Source organism: Populus trichocarpa, chromosome 12, assembly GCF_000002775.5.
Source record: "Populus trichocarpa isolate Nisqually-1 chromosome 12, P.trichocarpa_v4.1, whole genome shotgun sequence".
NCBI classification, from domain to species: domain Eukaryota; kingdom Viridiplantae; phylum Streptophyta; class Magnoliopsida; order Malpighiales; family Salicaceae; genus Populus; species Populus trichocarpa.
The window spans coordinates 1611187-1630796 of record NC_037296.2 but is presented as its reverse complement, the minus strand read 5'-3'; the positions used below and the strand labels follow the sequence as shown (position 1 = coordinate 1630796).

The 19610-nt window shown below is 29.9% G+C and overlaps 1 protein-coding gene across 1 annotated transcript; it reads left to right on the top strand.

Annotated features, from left to right (window-relative positions):
* Positions 1-2206: 2206 nt before the first annotated feature.
* Positions 2207-2569, top strand: LOC7462991 (B3 domain-containing transcription factor NGA4). The gene has a single exon (XM_002318375.3). It carries the CDS (start codon positions 2207-2209, stop codon positions 2567-2569), a length of 363 nt encoding a protein of 120 aa, XP_002318411.1.
* Positions 2570-19610: the final 17041 nt, after the last annotated feature.

Sequence of the window (19610 nt, the reverse complement as noted above, 5' to 3'; positions counted from 1 at the left end):
TCTCCTTTTATACCCATATTATATAGAAAGAAACTACAGACAGTAGTGCTGAATTAGTCAGCACTCCATATATATTTAATTTCAATAAAAATTGTACTATGCGATGAATACTCTTATAATACTTATAAAATAGAGGTTTTGCCTATTCTATCCCACCTCTTTCAATCGAACATATTCGATCCTTATGCAATGCCTCGTTCAACCAACCCAACTTTAACTCTGTTTGGAAACACGGTTTTAAAAATTTAATTTGTTTTTGTGAAAAATTAATTTTTTTATGTATTGTGGATCGTTTTGATGCGCTGATCTCAAAAATAATTTTTAAACAATGAAAAAACATCATTTTAATGCATTTCAGCACGAAAAACACTTTGAAAAGTAATCGCAACCACACTCCCCAACTTGCATAAACTTGTCACAAAATACAACCTCAACTCATAAATTATAGTTTTTTTTTTTTAATCTAGATCTTAGGAGAGAATTTTAAATGAGATTTATATAAAATTATAATATGCGGTGATTGATTAATTATTTTTAAATTTATAATAAAAAAACACAGAACACAACAACAGAAAAGAAAACGAAGCCTGAATATTGCTCGTAGAAGAACAAAAGAAAAAAGAAAACTTGAAGAATTGTATTCCATGTGTCACTGCAACGTCGTGAGTCTGAAATCATGAATGATGAAGTTGCACTACGCATCTTTATTTGTCCCTGTCCTGTGAATAGGCGAGCCTTAAATGAGAATTAAGGTGCTGCCATATTGCCGGCTCGAGTGGGAGCAAAGATTTGAAAAACATCATATCAAGCCTAGGTTAAATGAGACCGTTACTTAAATTATATTAAACTTAGATAAAAAAATCGATTTATTATAGATGTTTGGGTCTCTTGACTAGCATGAGCTTTGAAAAATAATAATAAAATATTTTAAAAGAGAGAAAACTATCTCAGAAAAGGCGTTCTGACTCCTTATAAAACCCAAGGGCCACTATATAAATAAAGAAGTTCCAAGAGACTTTGCCGCAAAGTAACCTGGAGAAATTTATATAAAACAAGATGCACCATTAAATTATAGCGACGGGAACACATTTAGTCGGTGGATGGCTATGGACACCCTAGAACATGTCAAAAAGCAACATTAGTGAGTTTTGTAAAATAATGTAGGTGGCTTATCGAGGAAGTTTACAGCGATCCAAAAGATTTAAAGTTTTTTAATTTTAAAGTCTTACAACCTTTATATATAGAAGGTAATGGGTTGAAAAGTTTGGAGTTTAAACCGAGATTTTTATAGAAAACTCAAATAAAATAAATTCAAAATTAACTAAAAAAATAAAATAAAAAGCTACAAACATTTTTTTAATCTAATCTGGACTTGTTTTTTATTTTGGTAACACTAAGGTCTTGTTTATTTTTGTGTTTTAAAAACGTTTTTGAAAAAAATTAATTTTTTTTATTTTGTTTTTTATTTCAAATTAATATTTTTTTTTGTATTTTTAGATCATTTTGATGTGTTGATGTTAAAAATAATTTTTAAAAAATAAAAAAAATATTATTTTAATATATTTTCAAATAAAAAATAACCATAACCATACTCTTAGTAAGATTCTAATAATCTATTTTCTCTATTTAATAATAAGATAAAATTATATTATTTTTCATTAAAAAAAAGGTCAATTTGATGGGTCGAAATTTCTTCTCCGATTTGTAGCCATAACGTGTACCTCCCACTGCTCATGTTCCGAGTTCACATCCAGGTGAAGTGACTCGCATGGCTTTGTGCTGATTTACCACCTCGAATGCCACCTAGGATGGAACCACATTATTTGTTTTTTTGTCGGATCAACACTGAATATCGTGGCTTCGATCCCCCCTCACTTTTAGGTCATCTTTGCCAGCTCCAACTGGGAACTTGCGTGATTCCATTGAATTCCTTTTAAATAACAATGGATTCTTCTTTTATTCTAATCTTAATTAGTAATATTTCCTTTTCTTTTTCCCCTCTATTAGATTAGTCAACAAGGACACTCGCGCGATTCATTTATTTTTTCATTTGCAATCTCTCGATGACCAACGTGCCTACAAATAGCACTCCCGAGTAAACCCAGAGTTATAGAGTCGTGCTAAAAGCTTTATTAAAAATAAAAAAAGAAAGAGTAGCAGAAATCCATTAATCCAAAGCTCCTCTTCTTTCCACTTGGCCTTACAAATGGCAAGCTTCTCAAAGATACTCAGACCGACGGATATTTACAAGAGACTCTCAGTGCCGACCAAGTATCTCAAGTCTCTCCCATCTTTCGAAGGTGGTCATGCTGTAGATTTTCAAGCAGTTGATGATAAGGGCCATGTTTGGACCTTCAAGTGCTCCGTTCGCAAGAAAGGGCGATACCCTAAACCAGTTCTCGCAAAGGGTTGGCTTCCTTTCGTTGCTAGCAAGAACCTTAAAGCTGGCGACAAGGTCAAGTTTTACAGGGAGAAAAACAAATCCGCTGCAAAACGTGTTTACAAGGTTCAGGTCGCAAAAGAAGTCAGGATATTTGGTGTTATCTTCGGCTATGCTCCGATATTCTAGCCCCATAATTATCCCAATGGTCCAGTTGTATATATAGAACACACACGAAGTCAAGATGTTTGGTGCTATGTGTGGCTGTGGTCCGATTCCATAATGGTCCTGTTGTATATATAACACATGTTTATATGGCTCGGGTTGCTGAAGAAGTCAAGATATTTGGTGCTGTTTTTGGCTATGCTCCGATTATAGCCCCGTGATTACCATAATGGTCATATTGTATATAAGCTTTAGGTGATATTTAGAATCACTTTCTGGGCAGTACTTTCTAGTTTCTTGAAAAGTGTGAATAATTTTGTACAGAAAATAATACAATATTGTGTTTGGAATCTCATGTTTAAACTTTTAAATTTAAATAAATTTTTAATATAATATCAAAATCTTAATACCCAATCATTAATTATTATTTTTTAAAACATAATTCAGGCCAGGCCGTCTTGAACGTGGAAAAGAGTTTCCATCCGTACATTGTAATATTATGACTTGACACTTAAGAAGATAGGATTTAATTTTAATTAATATGTTAATCATAATTTAATTTAAAAACATTTCTTATCATTGAATAAAAAAAATCGAGATTGATAAGGCAACTTCGTTGGATCCAATTCATAATAGTTGATCATTTGGTCTTACTGGAGACTAATTAGAAAGGAGAAATTCAACTGTAATGGTGTTCAATCAGAATATAAAGAATTTAAACAAATAATTAGAAAATATCTCAAGCATTTTTATCATAGTTTTGAAATCTGGTCCGGCCTAACGGTTCAATTCAGGACCTGACCGATCCGGAGCTGGAACCGGGTTGAATTGAAAAAAAATAGAGAAAGAAGAACACGGTTGACCTGGTGACTCGATCAAAAACTTAGTTGCAACCTGTTGACTTTTATTTTTACTAAAATAACGTCGTTTTGATTTTAAAAAAAATTGACCCTGACGACCCGGTGATCCGATCAAAACCCGGAACCCGGGCCTTGAACTGGACCGGTTTTGAAAACTATGATTTTCTTTTAAAAAAATGGAAAATAAACTTTTCCCAAATTGCATTCTCAACGTGTAAACCCATTATGTAGTTCCTCAAGTTTTGAAAATTGGATAAGTCATCCCCTATGCTTTAAATTTCAGCATATCAGCCCTCCAACTTTCAATTTGTGGTTACTTTCATTTCTTTCATCCACTTAAATGTGTACATCTGCCACGTACTGACATCTAATGAATATGTGTTGTATAGTAATAACACATTTGACTAAGAATTGAAAATATTTGGGTTATGGTACACAAAAGTAAAGTAGAAGGACTGATTTGATTTATTTTTGAAATCTGAGGGACCATACAATCAATTTACTCATTACATTGGCGTAAGCCTAAATTACAAAGAAAGAAAAACAAGGCTGCACAGGTAAGTCGAATGGAAGATAAACAAATACAAGGTCAATTGTTAAACTAAGCTCAATAGTGGATATTCTTATCCAAATATTATGGAAGTTAATTTTTAAATTGTTTTTTATTTAAAAATATTTTAAAAAAATTATTTTTAATATTAGTACATCAAAATAATATTTAAATACAAAAAATAGTTTTAAATACAAAAAAAATATTTTTAAATAAAAAAATTTAAATTTTTACTAACCTGCTTATACCACAACCCAAAAAATACATTTCATAAAAAAAAAATATATATATACTGAAACCTGTTGACCATGAAGCTAGCAGATGTCCTAGTGCCAGATGGACCAACCTTGACCACGAAACCCGATGGAGCTTGTGTTGTCTAATACTTATATTTGGAATTAAAATATATTTTTTTCAATGGAAATACAATTATAATTAATAGTTATTTTTTAATTTAAAAATATATTAAAATAATATTTTTATTTAATTTTATTTTTAATAAAAGCACATTAAAATAATTAAAAAATATAAAAAATTAATTAACTTTTTTAAAAAAGTTTTTGTAAAAATACTTTTTAACCGTAAAAATAAACGAAACTCCGTGTGTGGATAACTATTGACTTCTTATGACATTTCAAGAAAACGATATTAGCAAGTCCTGTAAAATAATGCAGTCAACTTATATATATTTTTTTATTAGCAAGAATTGATTTATACCTCATGCCAACTTATGCCCTGCCCATGTTCTGAGTTCACACCTACTTGAAGAGAGCGCATGGCTCGTGCCCATTAACCACCTCGAATGCCACTTAGGATGGAACCACATGGTTTGGTTGTTTAGTCACATCAACACTCTGAAAAACGTTTGTTTATGTTTTTATTTACTTCTAGAAGTCTACTGGATAGGTAGCCTTCTCTGGACTATCAATGTTCTTTTTTTTAGTATAGAAGATATAATATCATATAAATATTTTTTTATATAAAAAAAAAGTTAAGATTGTATTTATTAACTAGATTTAATAAATTTAGTTAATTTAATAATATGATTAAAAAATAAGATATTGACAATAAATAAAGTGAAATAAATAATAACAATTCAATGCAAAAAATAAACGCTTGTCAATATTATAAAGATTTGTCTTTACAATATTCATAAAATGTTTCAATAATTTTATTTGTTAACAAGATAAAAATTAAATGAGAATGAGATAATTACATAGAAAGAAAAATAAAAAAAATATGAATCTCACCCTGCAAATAAAATGACAAATGACAAAATTAAAAAAAAAACAATTTAAAAAACAAAAATAGAAATTAACCTGAGTATGCTTGATCCATCACATAGGTGAATTCTCAAAAATACATCATCCAAAAAAAACGGACATGATAATTATTTATCATCTGGTTTGAGCAAAAATCAAACCAAATTTATAATCTAGTTGTGGAACCAGGATAACTTCGTGGAAAGTAAACTGAATAAAATTATGAAACTCAAATTTTAAACTAACCTAATAGTGAAGGATGAAATAAAAAAAAATTAAAAAGCAATGAAAAAACAAACTCAGTAAAACCTGGTGAGCCTGCTGAATCTATGACTCGGAATATGATATCGAGATAACTTTATATAAGGAAAAGGTAAAAAAACAAAAAAATACCAATTTCCAACTAACCTAACGATGATGAATGAAATTAAAAAAATAATTTAAAATAACCAAAATCAACCCAATCCAACTTTCAGAACTTGTGACACGGATCATGAGACCGGATCATAACATAAAAGGTAAACCTGAAAAAATAAAAATATAAAATTCCCAACCAACTAAAATAATCAAGGATAAACTTGATTTACAAAAAATGGATAAAAAAGAAAAAAAAATATAGATTTGGATGAGAACCAAATTTGACTAAAAAAAGAAGATGAAAACAAATCATAAGGGATAATATTGAAAAATATTCTCAATTAAGAAAAGAATAAGAAAAACTAAAAATAACAATAAAAAGAATGATGACCAAATTTGATATAAAAATTAAATGTTAAGAGATGAAATTAAAAAAAAAGATTAATTCAATAAAGGATTCAAGACCAAATCATTGCAATAAAAAGAATGATGACCAAATATGATATAAACATCAAATATCAAGAGATGAAATTGAAAAAAAAATCCAATAAATGATTCAAGACCAAATGCATTGCAATAAAAAAAATGAGGACCTAATTGAACTTAACAAACAAATAACCATACTTCTTTTATTTTTTTTTTTGCAATGGTTGGCATATTTTTCTAAAAGGAGAGAGAGGAAACAAGAAGGGAAGAAAAAACATGTTGTCGGAGCTCAACTGTCAGTCTTCTGACAGCACGCACTTCTCCACATGATAGGGGTGGTGAGATGCATCGAACGCCATCCTAGAGGACGACGTTCAGAGTTGTTTTGGCGTCACACATGCTACCCAAGGGGAATGGACGATGCTCACTTGCTAGCATGCGCCAACTACTTTTAAATTATATTTTATGTATTAAAAGACCAAATTACTTCTTACCCTACATAAGAATAACAAAAAAAAAAAACACAGCAAAATAACTAAAGTGCCCTTGTATCCAAAGCTAAGAATTTTTTTTGGGGGCACTTAAGTAATTATGTTGTACAAAAAAATAAAAAACCCATAAAGCCTCTTGACCAAAGAAAAATATTTTTTTAAAGGTAATTTTATAATTATACCATGTATCAAAGATGTAAAAATACCAACTAACCTCTCATTTCCAATAATGACGAATAAGTCCCATAAAAAAAAATTTCCTACTCCTAAGTTCAAGCTAAGTAAGTTTGTCTTTGAAGAGTAATTTTATTGTGTGGAATTTGTTTAAGTTGTATAATTTGTTTAAGTTGCTGCTTATGTTTTTTTTAAGATTAAATAGCCGATTGAAAAGCATTATTTTATATATATATTTTAATCCAAAATAAGATTTTTGTCTTTTTTTTTCTCCTCAATTAAGTTAGTCAACAAGGAGAGTCGCCCGATGCATTTATTTTTCCACTTGCAATCAGCCGATGAGCAAGGTGCCTTCTTGCGCAATCTGCCTACAAATAGAACTCCCAATTAAACCCAATTTTTATAGAGTCGTGCTGAAAGCTTTCTTAAGAAAAGAAAAGAAAAAGAAAAAGACACAGAAGTCCATTCTAAAGCTCCTTTTCTTTCCACTTGGCCTACCAAGTGGCAAGCTTCTCGAAGATACTCAGACCGACGGATATTTACAAGAGACTCTCAGTACCGATCAAGTATCTCAAGTCTCTCCCATCTTTCGAAGGTGGTTATGCTGTAGATTTTTCAAGCAATATTTGATGATCCTGGCCATGTTTGGACCTTCAAGTGCTCCGTCCGCAAGAAAGGGTAATACCCTAAACCAGTTCTTGCAAAACCTTAAATTTGGCCACAAGGTCAAGTTTTATAAGGTGAAAAACAAATTCGTTGCAACAGATGTCTGTCTTTTAAATAACTAGCTATTATTGTAAAAATAAAAAAACACATGTTTCGAAGGTTCAGGTTGCAAGAGAAGTCAAGATATTTGGTGCTATATTTGGCTATGCTCTGATTCTAGCCCCATTTTAGATCCCCGTAGTGGTCCTATTGTATATAGCACATGTTTACAAGGTTCAGGTTGCAAGAGAAGTCAAGATAGCTGGAGCTACTTTTGGCTATGTTCTAGTTACCGTAATGGTCCTCATGTATATAAGCTTTAGGTGCTATTTATAATTATTTTTTCTCTGTCTTTATTGTTTATACTTTCTAGTTTTTTGAGAAATGCTCATTATTTAAAAAAAAAATAAAAAAAATGTTGTATACATGTTAGAAAATAATATGTGATGAATCTTGGAATCCTCTCTCAATAACTTAATTTTTTGATTGATATAATTATTTGATATGAAATCATAATTTTAATTAGTAATTCTTAAAATCTTAAATCTCAACATTTTCATTTTTTTTATAAAATAAATTAAAATTTTTAGTACAAGGCAATGCTATTATGTATAGATTTCAAGGAAAAAGGTGTTTCATTTGAAATAATAGTTAGAAAATAATATAAATTTATTTATGTGATTTAAATTGAGATAATTTTTTAATAATATGTATACTTTGCAATGTTCACAAGTCTTCTTCAAATCTTTTCTTGTCTTACCATTACTCTACGGTAAACCTTGTTAATAATTATTGGTGCATGGTTCGACCCGTTAGGAGGGAAAAACAGTTATGACATCATAAATACAATACAATAGTGATGTGATGTGATTTCTTACCCATTTTAATATATAGTTGTAAATGTGCTGCAATTCAATTATTATGAATTCCTTAATCTCTTTCAATATACTCATATCTCACACTTTAGAGTTGACGTACATGTCTCATTATTTATCAGGTTAGTGATATAAACAACAGAAGAATGATGAATAAAATTGAGAATATCCCATCCACTTCAAGGGTTAACTTTTTTTGGATGAAATTCTAACTCAAACATCAAATTTAATATGATAGAGAAGCTTTTAAGATCCAACAACTAAGTTCTTAGAACACAAATCTCAAAAGATAAACTGTAAGTGAAGAGGTTGTTACATCCACCAATCTCACATGAATTCTTAAAAACAAAAAAGTTTCGTCAAAAAGATTTTTTATTTTGTGATGTCATTAAAAATATCTTCGAACATTTGAGATGATAATTCTCATCTCGTATTGATTTCCTACATATAATTAAAATGCATATTTTTATAAAAAACAGTAACTCCTCGCGGATGCATGCAATATAATACAAAAATATCTTCGAACATTAAGGCTTGAATTCGTAAAAAATGGGTCAGTGAAGAACATAAAATCAACCAACAGCCAAAAATGCACATGTGTCCATCTTTGCCAGCAACAACTTGGATCTGAGTGATCTCCATTTGTCTGCTAGTCAAGATAGCCCTAATACTGATGGGATCAAACTTAGTGCTTCACAATGAATAAGGGTTTCACACACAGTAATCGGTACAGGTGAGATGATTGTGTAGCGATCCTCAATGGAACCGCAAACGTTAACATTACTCAAGTTTTTTGCGGCCCTGGACATGGAATTGGTGCTGGAAGTATGGGAGAGAATACCTCTCTTGACAAAAAAGACATTCTAGTGGGATTGACCGTGAGGAACTGCACTTTTGCAAACACTAGTGATGGTGTAAGAATCAAAACATGGGAATCTCCTCATGAAGGTGTTGCTTCTGGTTTTACTTATGAAGACATTACAATGGATGGTGTTCAGCATCCCATCAATATTGATCAACATTATTGCCCTTTTCCTCTTTGTGACGCCAGGGTACTTCCAATTTTGATTGGCTTGTTATTAATTAAAAAAATTTCCCATTTCTTAATTGTGATTAATGCTATTATTATTGAGCTGAGAATGTTAATTACCTTATTCTTTTTTCTTTTTCTTTGCAGACTCCTTCACATATTCAATTAAAGATATTATATACAAACATTAGGGGTAACTTCCAAGCTAAGGACTGCAGTTTCTTTAAACTGCAGCAGTGTCCATCCATGCGAAAATATTGTGCTGACGGATATCAATCTGGTCTACAAAGGAAAAGAAGGTCCTGCAATTGCATTATGTTCTAACATCCATGGTTCCTTATCTGGCATTCAGAAACCACCCTCATGCTTGCGCTGAGCTTAGGGTAGACTTGTGTTTCAGTAGCCTAATCAATGATAATTTATGGCTACTTTAGTAACCTTTTGACGGTTTTGGACCAAAACTAGCGCAGGTGTCCACTTACCGCATGACCAATAAAAAAAATAGGATCCCTTTGATTTTGTTATGACACATGTTTAATAGTAAAAGCATTTGTTTACTTAAAAAAATGTTTTTTTTTTGTCATTTTTAATTCCAATTTTAAATAAAAATACCGGTCTATTAAGATAAGATTTTATTGTAAACTTCGTTTTGTAGATGACAAAAAATTGCGGTGCGTATTTTTTTTATTAAAATAATAAATTTAAACATAAAACATGACTTAAGTTTCAGAATAGTGTAAATTTTTTTTGGAATTTTGTACTCTTAATTTTTTTTTCTCAAATGAGAAATTATATTTAAGAATAATTCTAAAAATATAAAATAAATAATTAAAAAAATCCACAGAGTGTAAGATAATTTCAATATGCTAAGCATAAAAACGATGGAAAATTAAAATGATACATATCTACTTTCATGATTAATTAAGTGTTCAAAAAATTATTCAAAAAAGTTAGCGTCATCAAGAATAAGGCATCTTCTAATTTATTCCAATCCCTTAGGTTACTATACGAAAGATATAACTTTTCATTAACCTTTTTATATTATTTTTTAATACTTAATTAATCCTGAAAAAATTTAAATTTGCTTTTGTTTAAAATACTAGTTGCTAGCAGGCCCACTTAGATCTTGTACTAGTTGCAAGCAGGCCCACTTAAAATTATTTTTTTTATTTTTAAATTGTTTTGATGTGTTGATAACAAAAATAATTTTTAAAACATGAAAAATATATTATTTTGATGTATTTTCGAGTAAAAAATATTTTAAAAAACAATCACTATCCTACTCTCAAATAAACTCTTAGTATAAAAGTTAATATTTATAAAATATGTAGGATGAATTGAATGGCAAGCATATGTGTTATGGTGCATTTAACAACACCATCACATCCCCTTCACATTATTAATCAGAAACACCAATGCTTGAGGTTTTGTATTTTACTTTAGTCCTTCAATCCTTCCTTTTTATACAAGGAAATGCCCTTAGTTATATGTCCTTCTTCTAGGAATTAAAAGTTGCCTCATTAAGTTTTTGTTCCATTTTCAGATATATTATCAAACAAATTTAAAATAGATTAAAAATTAGAGGGTTAAATTTTAACCCCTTTAAATCTAAGACCTATAAAGAATAACGGCAAGAAAAACTATTACTAGAAATTGGGAACTACGTACAACATTGTACAAAACAACTAGATATTGGTCCAATGCCTTCGCATATGACCCTTTTGGATGTGTTGTGTTTTTTTATAGTTTAGTCCTATTCAAGTAATGTCTATGCCAAAACATGGTACATGTACTAAAGCTAAGTACAACGAATGTAACAAAGTGATTAATCAAGTACAGTCAATGTGAAAAGCTAGTGAAGAGAGGGAAGTCTAATAGAAGGCCAATTCAAGCCATTGTGTTCTAGCAGAAATAAATTTTTTCTACAAAATCGATCGAGATTATCTGCTTTATATGCTACATTCCTTCCAATTTAATGTATAACACTTTGTTAAGAGGGATTGAAGGAAGGAGAGGTTGACAAGGGCAAATTAAGTGTATTCAATCATTTAACATGAAGGATACGGAATCAACGAAAAATTGGAGGAATTCCTCAAATCTTTCTTCATTTATAATTTTCAATCCTCCCTTATTAGCTAAATAAATGGATAGATATTAAGTCATCCATCATCTTTCCTTCCTATTATTTCACTTTATCAAATCTTTTTTTAACAAACATAGTCTAAAAGTTAGTTTTCAAATACTTCGGGGAAGGTTGCATAGAAGAATGAGGCAAAAGCAGCGTTATTAAATCTTGAATGTCCCACTTGAATCTTTCCAAGTAAAAAAAAATAAAAAAAGAAATTAATTTGATGTGATGCAGTTAAAAACCCAATTTGATTCATAAATCAGTTCATCTAATCAAAAACATGTTAGTTTTTAATTTTTTTATTAAAATAATATTATTTTAGTCATTCAAAAAACAATTTTGGGGTCATAACTTACCCCAATTATAATTCAAGCCATGATGTCATATTTATCCTTTAATTTTTTTAAAAAAATTAACCAAAGTTAATTTATAACAATAATTCAAGCATTGTTCCGAATTCATCATGGAGTTAGCGTTTGAAATTATGGTTAAAAGTGATCAGAAAAGATTTCATCCATAAACAAACAGAACATTTATAAAAATAATATATATTCAGCATTGTCTTTTTACCAAGTGAACTTTTCGATGTCAACTTTTTGAAGTGGTTGATTTAATTATTTAGTGGTTAATTTTCTCAATACATCTTTACGTGCGTGTCTAAGTAGTTGCTCCATATATAAAGGTTATGCATTCGATTAATTTATTAATATTTTGGACCAAATTGATCAATTAATTTAATATATCTTGTAGCTAATCAATTTATTATATATAATATTATTGTATTTATATAAATACATATTTATTATTAATAAATATTTAATTTATTTTTAATAGTTATATTATATTAGATTAATAAATTTAATATTTAATTTATGAATCTAGAGTAAAGATACAGTTCACAGAAAAGAAATACTTTGCAAAAATAATTATAAAGTTGTTATAATCATGAGATTCATATTGCATCAAAGTATTATTTCTAAAATGTTCATGGTTGATGCTCTTTTAAATACTCGATATTTATTTAAGTTTTAGAGGCTGATACATATTAATTATGTTTTTTTTTTTTTTTATGAAATGAAGTATTTCTTCTCATAAGTTGAGATATAAGGGATATCTAGAACTAATATTTAGGTGCTTGTCATAAGACATGTACACTAAACTGATCCGCATGAGAATTTTACATGAAGAGATTATCTATGTCTATGGAAAGACTTACATGACAGTTGTATAAATGATATTTAGACTTGAGATCACTAAGCTATATTATATAGAGAATATTATGCTTTGATCCTGTTACATATTATCTTAATCGAGGTAACAAAAGAACATAAATTGGGTATAATATAAACTATATAAAAGTACTTGAGTGATCAAGAGATAATTCATCATCCTAGGTAAATTAGGAAAAATGTTCTATTTGTGCTCAAATAGAATTGATTGAGAAATCTTTGACCAAGGTAGAATAAGATTTGAAAAGAGTTTCAGATCTTGTTCAAACGATTAATGACTATTATATAGAGAACAAACATGATTTAATATGTCAAAAATATTTCATGCTTTAATGTTAAATCAAAATATTATTGATGAAAGGATATTAATTACACTGAAAAATCGATCACTGAAATGTTAAGTCAAACCACTAATAACTTTTCTAATATTAAGGGGATTATGACATATTGCTAGATAATTCACTTAATCTTCAAATATAAATTAATTAATTGTTAAATTGATAATAGGTTAAATTGTTTACTTCTATTTAATTAGAATTAAGTTTATATTTGGGTCAACATATTAGAAACCTAATGGATCACACACATTAAGAACCATTAGTAAGAAATTAAACTGAGATGATTTAATTAAGTATGACTTGAAAATATATTTTAGAAATTAAGAACTTGATTGAGTTAATTTATATTTCTAGATTTAGAAAAATCAAGTAAGGACTCGATTGAGTTAATTTATAAAATTATCCTGAATTAATATATGGATATTATTCAAGAGGCAAATTGATATTTTATCAATTTATAGAGTTTTTTATATTTTTCTATAAATTGTAAGTTATGACTCTTATTTTTTATGGTTGTCTGTTAGATAGAAGAACTACGTAAAAAGCTAGTATTCTAAGCATAGTAATCTCTCTCTTCTAAATAGAGATTTAAGACATTTTTCATTGATAGTTTGTATGGATTATTGTTAGAGACCACATAATTGAACGACTTGTGGTTTGCGACAATCCAACCTTTAAAACAATATTCAAACTGGAAAGAATCAGATCTTTAAGTAATAAATTTCTAATCAACTTCACATCGTTTAAATCTTAAAGATTCCAAATAATTTTATTTTATTATTTTCAATATTCGGATCGATCTCAACATCTATCATGTATAAAAAAGCTGATTTTTAATCTTTTAGTTAGGTGCTTGCTTTCGTGGGGTCGTTTATGCGAACTGGCAGACACTAGCAGTTAATACATCTTGAGAAATTCTACTTAAGCTGACTGACTGCGTAGGAGAAAACACTTTGCCTGACCGACCACAAGGAGAAAGTAGAGCAACAATTGGACGAAGAGTTTGAAATGTGGCTCAGGGTCGGTTGCTAGTGGGAGAAAAAGAAAGAGGACGACACCCCCACTGTGATTGAAGCTTCCGTTTATGACGAAAGCCATGATCACACATCGCATAGCTGTTCATGGCCACCCAACCAACACAATTTTCCAACCTTCTCAACCCACGTCTCAGAACCCCAAGGGAAATGATCAAGAACCATTTTAGTTGATGCATGCATGAGTCCTAGAAGGGACAATTGCAAAGCATTTTTAAGGGTCAATTTCAAGGGTTAATGTGGATAAGATTAGATTGTTTCTAGTTTGTCAAAGAAAGAAAGGTTCCTTTCCCATGCATGCTTAGTCTTGTAAGAAGAGGACCCATACAAATATACAATGTGACTTATTTGTCTTTATGTTGGAAAATGAGATGTAATTAATACGTTCAAAAGTCTTGGCGACGTTGCAAATGCAAAACACTACTCTTGAGTTCCAAGTGTAGGAAGCCTCCCAGATGGTAATATCAGTAGCTAGGATGTCACTGTTTCCTTGAAATCTATGCTTGGTTTTCTTTCATTTTCTTTTATGTTCTGTATCTGTTGATCTGTGAATCTTGGGTTCCTTAATTTATCGGCCTACTCATGGCACTATCTGTTTTTGCTTATCAGATAAAAAAAAGTAGGATCTCACTGGTTTTTGAAAAGGCATTTTATGGTGAGCTGAATTGTGGGTTTCAGTTCTTATCATGACTTTAAATGGTGTGAAATATATATTTTCATTTGTGTTTGTTGTTCATCAATGAAATTTAATTTTTATTTGGTAATACAGTGGAGAGTATTTTTTAATTAAAATTTTATTAAAATAATTTTTTTTAGATTTTTTTTATTGTAATATCATAACATCAAATTATCGAAAAACACCTAAAAAAATCAATTTAATACCTTTTCAAATAAAAAATAATTTGAAAAAAACTTTAAAAAATAGTTTCATCCACAAAACAAATACTATGCTATTTCTCGTTTGAGGATTCAATTATTTAATCTAATGTAATCAAGTTTACATGCATTGTAAAAGGGTTTTGAAAATAAAGCTTAATAAAACAGGTTAATGATCATATATTCACAAGTTATAATTTTATTTCTTTATTTTTTTAATTAAATAAAAAAATCAGCAGGAGGTAATTTTGGATTCATATAATTTCAAAGGTCAAAAAATTTTCATTTTAAAAGGATGTATTAAAGTATATAAAATCATTTTAAAGATCTCATCTAATATTTCAATATTAGATTCTTCATTTTGAATAACAAAATTAAAAGAATTAAGTGAATAAAAACCAAAAAGCAGATTTATGGATTCGTTGTTCCATAAATTTTTTTAATTAATAAATTTATATGTCTCTAAACCATTTCATTAATTTTAGTTAAAAGTTGAAAGATTTCACTCATAATACACGCAAGGTTATTAAAAACCTACGTCCCAAAGTATTTATAATTAGATAGTTAATCGAATTTATGATTTTATTACCTAAATCCTAACCATAAAGTAAAATTTAATTCAACATTTGTGGTTGTCATGTACTCGTCATAGTGAGACCTACAAATACTAATTTGCCTTAGTGGTTAAGTTCTTGGATTACGGTGTCTAGGTGTATAATTTTATGGCTTTCTCTTCGTGATTAAGTGCTTTGATTAATAATTTTATGGTTAAGTACTCGTCATAGTGAGACCTACATTTCTCTAATTGTGTAGTTCAAAGTGTATGTTTTGGATTCGATTTCTAGTATAGAGATTTTATTTAATAGGGTGCGTTAGATAATAATATATTAAACTATTCAACTAAGATGATTCTTTGGCATGATATCAGATACTTGATAACCAAGCGATCACGAGTTCAAATCTCACCATTCTTATTTATTCGATAAAAATTAAGCACGAGATAGTGGATGCTTGTGTAAGTTTCAAGTTTAAAGAGCTTTCACTTGAGAAGATGTGTTAAAAAATAATATAAATCATATTTTAGAACCTCATCTAACCATAGTTATCAAACCCGGTTCGGAGGTTGACCCGGTTAAGAGGTTGGGTCTCGGGTTTCATGAGTCAACCCGGATCAACCCGGAAAATTTAAAAAAAAAATTAAAAATTTCATATTTCATATGAAAAAATTAAAAAAAAATCAATGTGAATATAAACTATACATGTTGTAAATAATGAAGTTTAAAAAAATATTTTAAAAAGTTTTTTATTACACATTGAAAAGATTCTATGTTATATTTTTAAGTTGAAGTATTTAAACCAAAATTTTTTTTTATCTCACAATGAAAAAACATAACTTTTTTCTTGTAAACATAGATTATATATATAAAAGGGCTTCAAATCCCACATCGAAAATATACTATGTTATCCTTCTAAGTTGAAGTATTTAAACCAAAAAATTTGTATCTCATATTTAAAAAACATAACTTTTTTACATTGAAAGTGTGAAAAAACTCTTCTGTTTTAGCTTATTTCTTATTATTATAAACTGTAAAATAAACTTTATGCATTTATAATTTTTTTGAATAAAAAAACTAAAATAATTATTTTAATGGATTGAAATAAAAACCATGCACGTAGCTTAGACAATTAAATTCTACAGAATGGATGGGCGTATAAAAAAAGAAAATATATACGCTTATTATATATATTCATTCATATTGCTTTGGACATGAATAATTAAATAAATCATTACTCTCTCTTTACTCCCCCTTGCTCTCTCTCTATTTGAAAAGTAAAAAAAAAAAAAAAAAATATTCAGAGCTAAGCGAGAGAATTCATCCATTTTTGAAAAAAACTTTACAAGAAAAAATCGATTTAATTCGATTTAACTGATCGAATCTGGACCATCAGATCCCACCTTCACTAGCGATCACCACGTCCTCAGCAACCACTGCTCGATCCCTTCCTCTCCTCGCCTTCATTTCCCTCCTTCTCCTCTCTCCCTCTCGTGACTTCTATGCAGATCACAGGGTAAACGAAAGATTTGATAGCTCAAACCCTATTTGCTCTGTTTTGTTTCGTTTTGACTCAAATGTACTCCCCTGAATAGTCGTAACTCGCAGATCTTGTTATTTAGATTTTATGTGTTTCGTTCCCGAGTTTGACTCAGATATGTTAGTTTTTGTGGGATTTAAATGTTAGGTTGATTGGTGTTCATGGATCGAGTTTTGATTTCGCAAATGGCAGTTTATGCATTACAAACACCGGGTCTCGTCCGGGTCGCCCGGGTCATGGGTCGACCTGCTAGGTCGGCCGGTTCCCGGGTCGACCCGCCGGGCCGGTCCGAGTTTAATAACTATGCATCTAACAGCTTAAGTTTTTAGGTTAAGATGGTTCTTTAATATTTACATGCTTCTTATGAATTCTGAGATTTACTCATATGTAATGGCTCCCCTATAAATAAATGATAACAAAAAGATTATTAAAAAATAAGATATTTATGCCAATTAGATCGAATAATGCATTCCCTTGGTGTTTTGAATGTCAAGGATAGGCCAAAGTTGATTTTAAATACACCATGGGTTGGTTTGTTCTAAGTAAAATATTTTTTAATAGTGGTGATGAAAGATGTGGTGGTGAAATAGTAGTAGTGGTGATTGTGAGATGGTTTTAGTGGTGGAGGAGCACTATAAAAAAAACATTGAAAAATGCTGATGGCATATTTCGTCGATGTATAAAGAAGATTTCATCGGTGTTTTACACGATGACAAAAACGACGACGAAATACTACCATAAAAAACTAGCTCGTCGATTTTTTTAACGTCAGCATTTCCTTTAACTTTTTTCCAATTTTCAGGTAGTATAAATGATGGTGGTGGTGAAAGAGGAGGAGATGGTGATGAGATGATAGTGATAATAGAGAGAGATGAGGTGGTGGAGAGATGGTGGTGGTAATGGAAGGAGATGAGATGGTGGAGAGATGATGGTGAAGGGGAAGGAGATAGTGGTGGTAGTGATGGTGGTTGTTAGAGAATACTATAAATCATATCCTGTGACCTCATTTAACAGCTTAAGTTATTGAGTTGAATTGGTTCTTTGACATGATATCAGAGCTTTAATGACCAACGATCACGAGTTCGAATCTCACAATCCCTATTTATTTGATAAAAATTAAGCACAAGGTAATATGAGTCTGTACAAATTTCAAGCCTAAACGGCTTTCACTTGAGGGGGTATGTTAGAGAATACTATAAATCATATCCTGAGACCTCACCTAACAACTTAAGTTATTGGGTTGAATTGGTTCTTTGACAGTAGTTGTGGTTAAAATAGATGGATTGTTACTATTTGTAAAATATTTTACAAAACTTTTAAGCTGAAAATACTTTTTAGTAAATGATCTAAGTTTAAATGTGGATTGTAAAATATTTTTTATTGACTAGTTTATCTATAAAATATTTTATAAGAAATAAACAGAGAAAAATATTTTCTGAAAAAATGATAAATCTAAAAATATTTTACGCAAAACAAGGTAATGTAATTTTGATAAATTCTCAAGCCAAAACCTGGTTGCTGAAATCAATCCGATTGTTAAAATTTGACAATTTACATAAAGTGTAAATCCCATCTATTCGGGCGGGATTTGCTCAGATTTTCTCTAGATAACCAATTTAGACCTCGTACGTCGGAGGCCTACCAACTTTAGTGACTCTAATCAATATCATTGGCTCTCATACACAATAAAATTATTAAACAAATTCACTGTAGAGAAGAAAGCCAAAAGGTGGATGGAAGACATTTACATGAAAAAAAGTTATAATGAAACAGTAAACATGAAAACAGCAGGTCGAAAAGCTTCCCTAAAGGTAAACCCAGTGATTGCATTCATGGTAACTTACCAGAGTTAATATTTTTACTAAAATATTTTTTAATTAAAAATATATTAAAATAATTTTTTTATATTAACAAATTAAAATTATAAAAAAATCTAAAAAAATACCAATTTAATATTTTTTTATATAAAAATAACTTAAAAAAAACATTTTGAAATGACTTCATCATAAAATTTTAGAACTTACAAGCATATGAGGTATTAGACGCAACACTTTACAGTACTCTTTTTTTAACTTGGTATTACTTATAAGTTAAAATCTCGACCCCGCGTCATAATTAACTTGGCAAGATATGCTTAAAAAAAATAATATAAAAAAGTATAAGTAAACCAAAGGTAATTGAGATACGGCCTGCTTTATCGAATTAAAAAAATAGAAGAAAGAAAATCTACACACCCTTCTGGAAACATATAGAAGCTGCCCACATGGTACCCTTGGTTTACAGCTAACCAGGTGAACGCAGATTCATGTCCCTGACAACGTGGAATGCCACGTAAAAAGTGAATATATCTATTATTTATTGTTTCTGAAATCACTTTTTGGTACCATTAAGGGTCAGGACAAAACATCGTACGATTTATTTTTAAATTATTTCTCCTCCCCCTTTTCCTCGATCTTACCACATCCATACAAACACTCGCACGGCTCCGGTCTCTTTCACTTACAAATCGCTCGATGGCAAATTGGTGCAAAATTTAATGAGCTCGAGAGTCGAGACCATATAAATTCCAACCAAACCCAACTTAGAGGCCATTCTAATAAGATATTCACTTGGCTTAAAAAACAAGTTAATGGAAA

What these genes read in the sequence shown, in the direction of transcription:
- LOC7462991 (XM_002318375.3), top strand. Translation starts at nt 2,207, where the DNA reads ATGGCAAGCTTCTCAAAGATACTCAGACCGACGGATATTTACAAGAGA.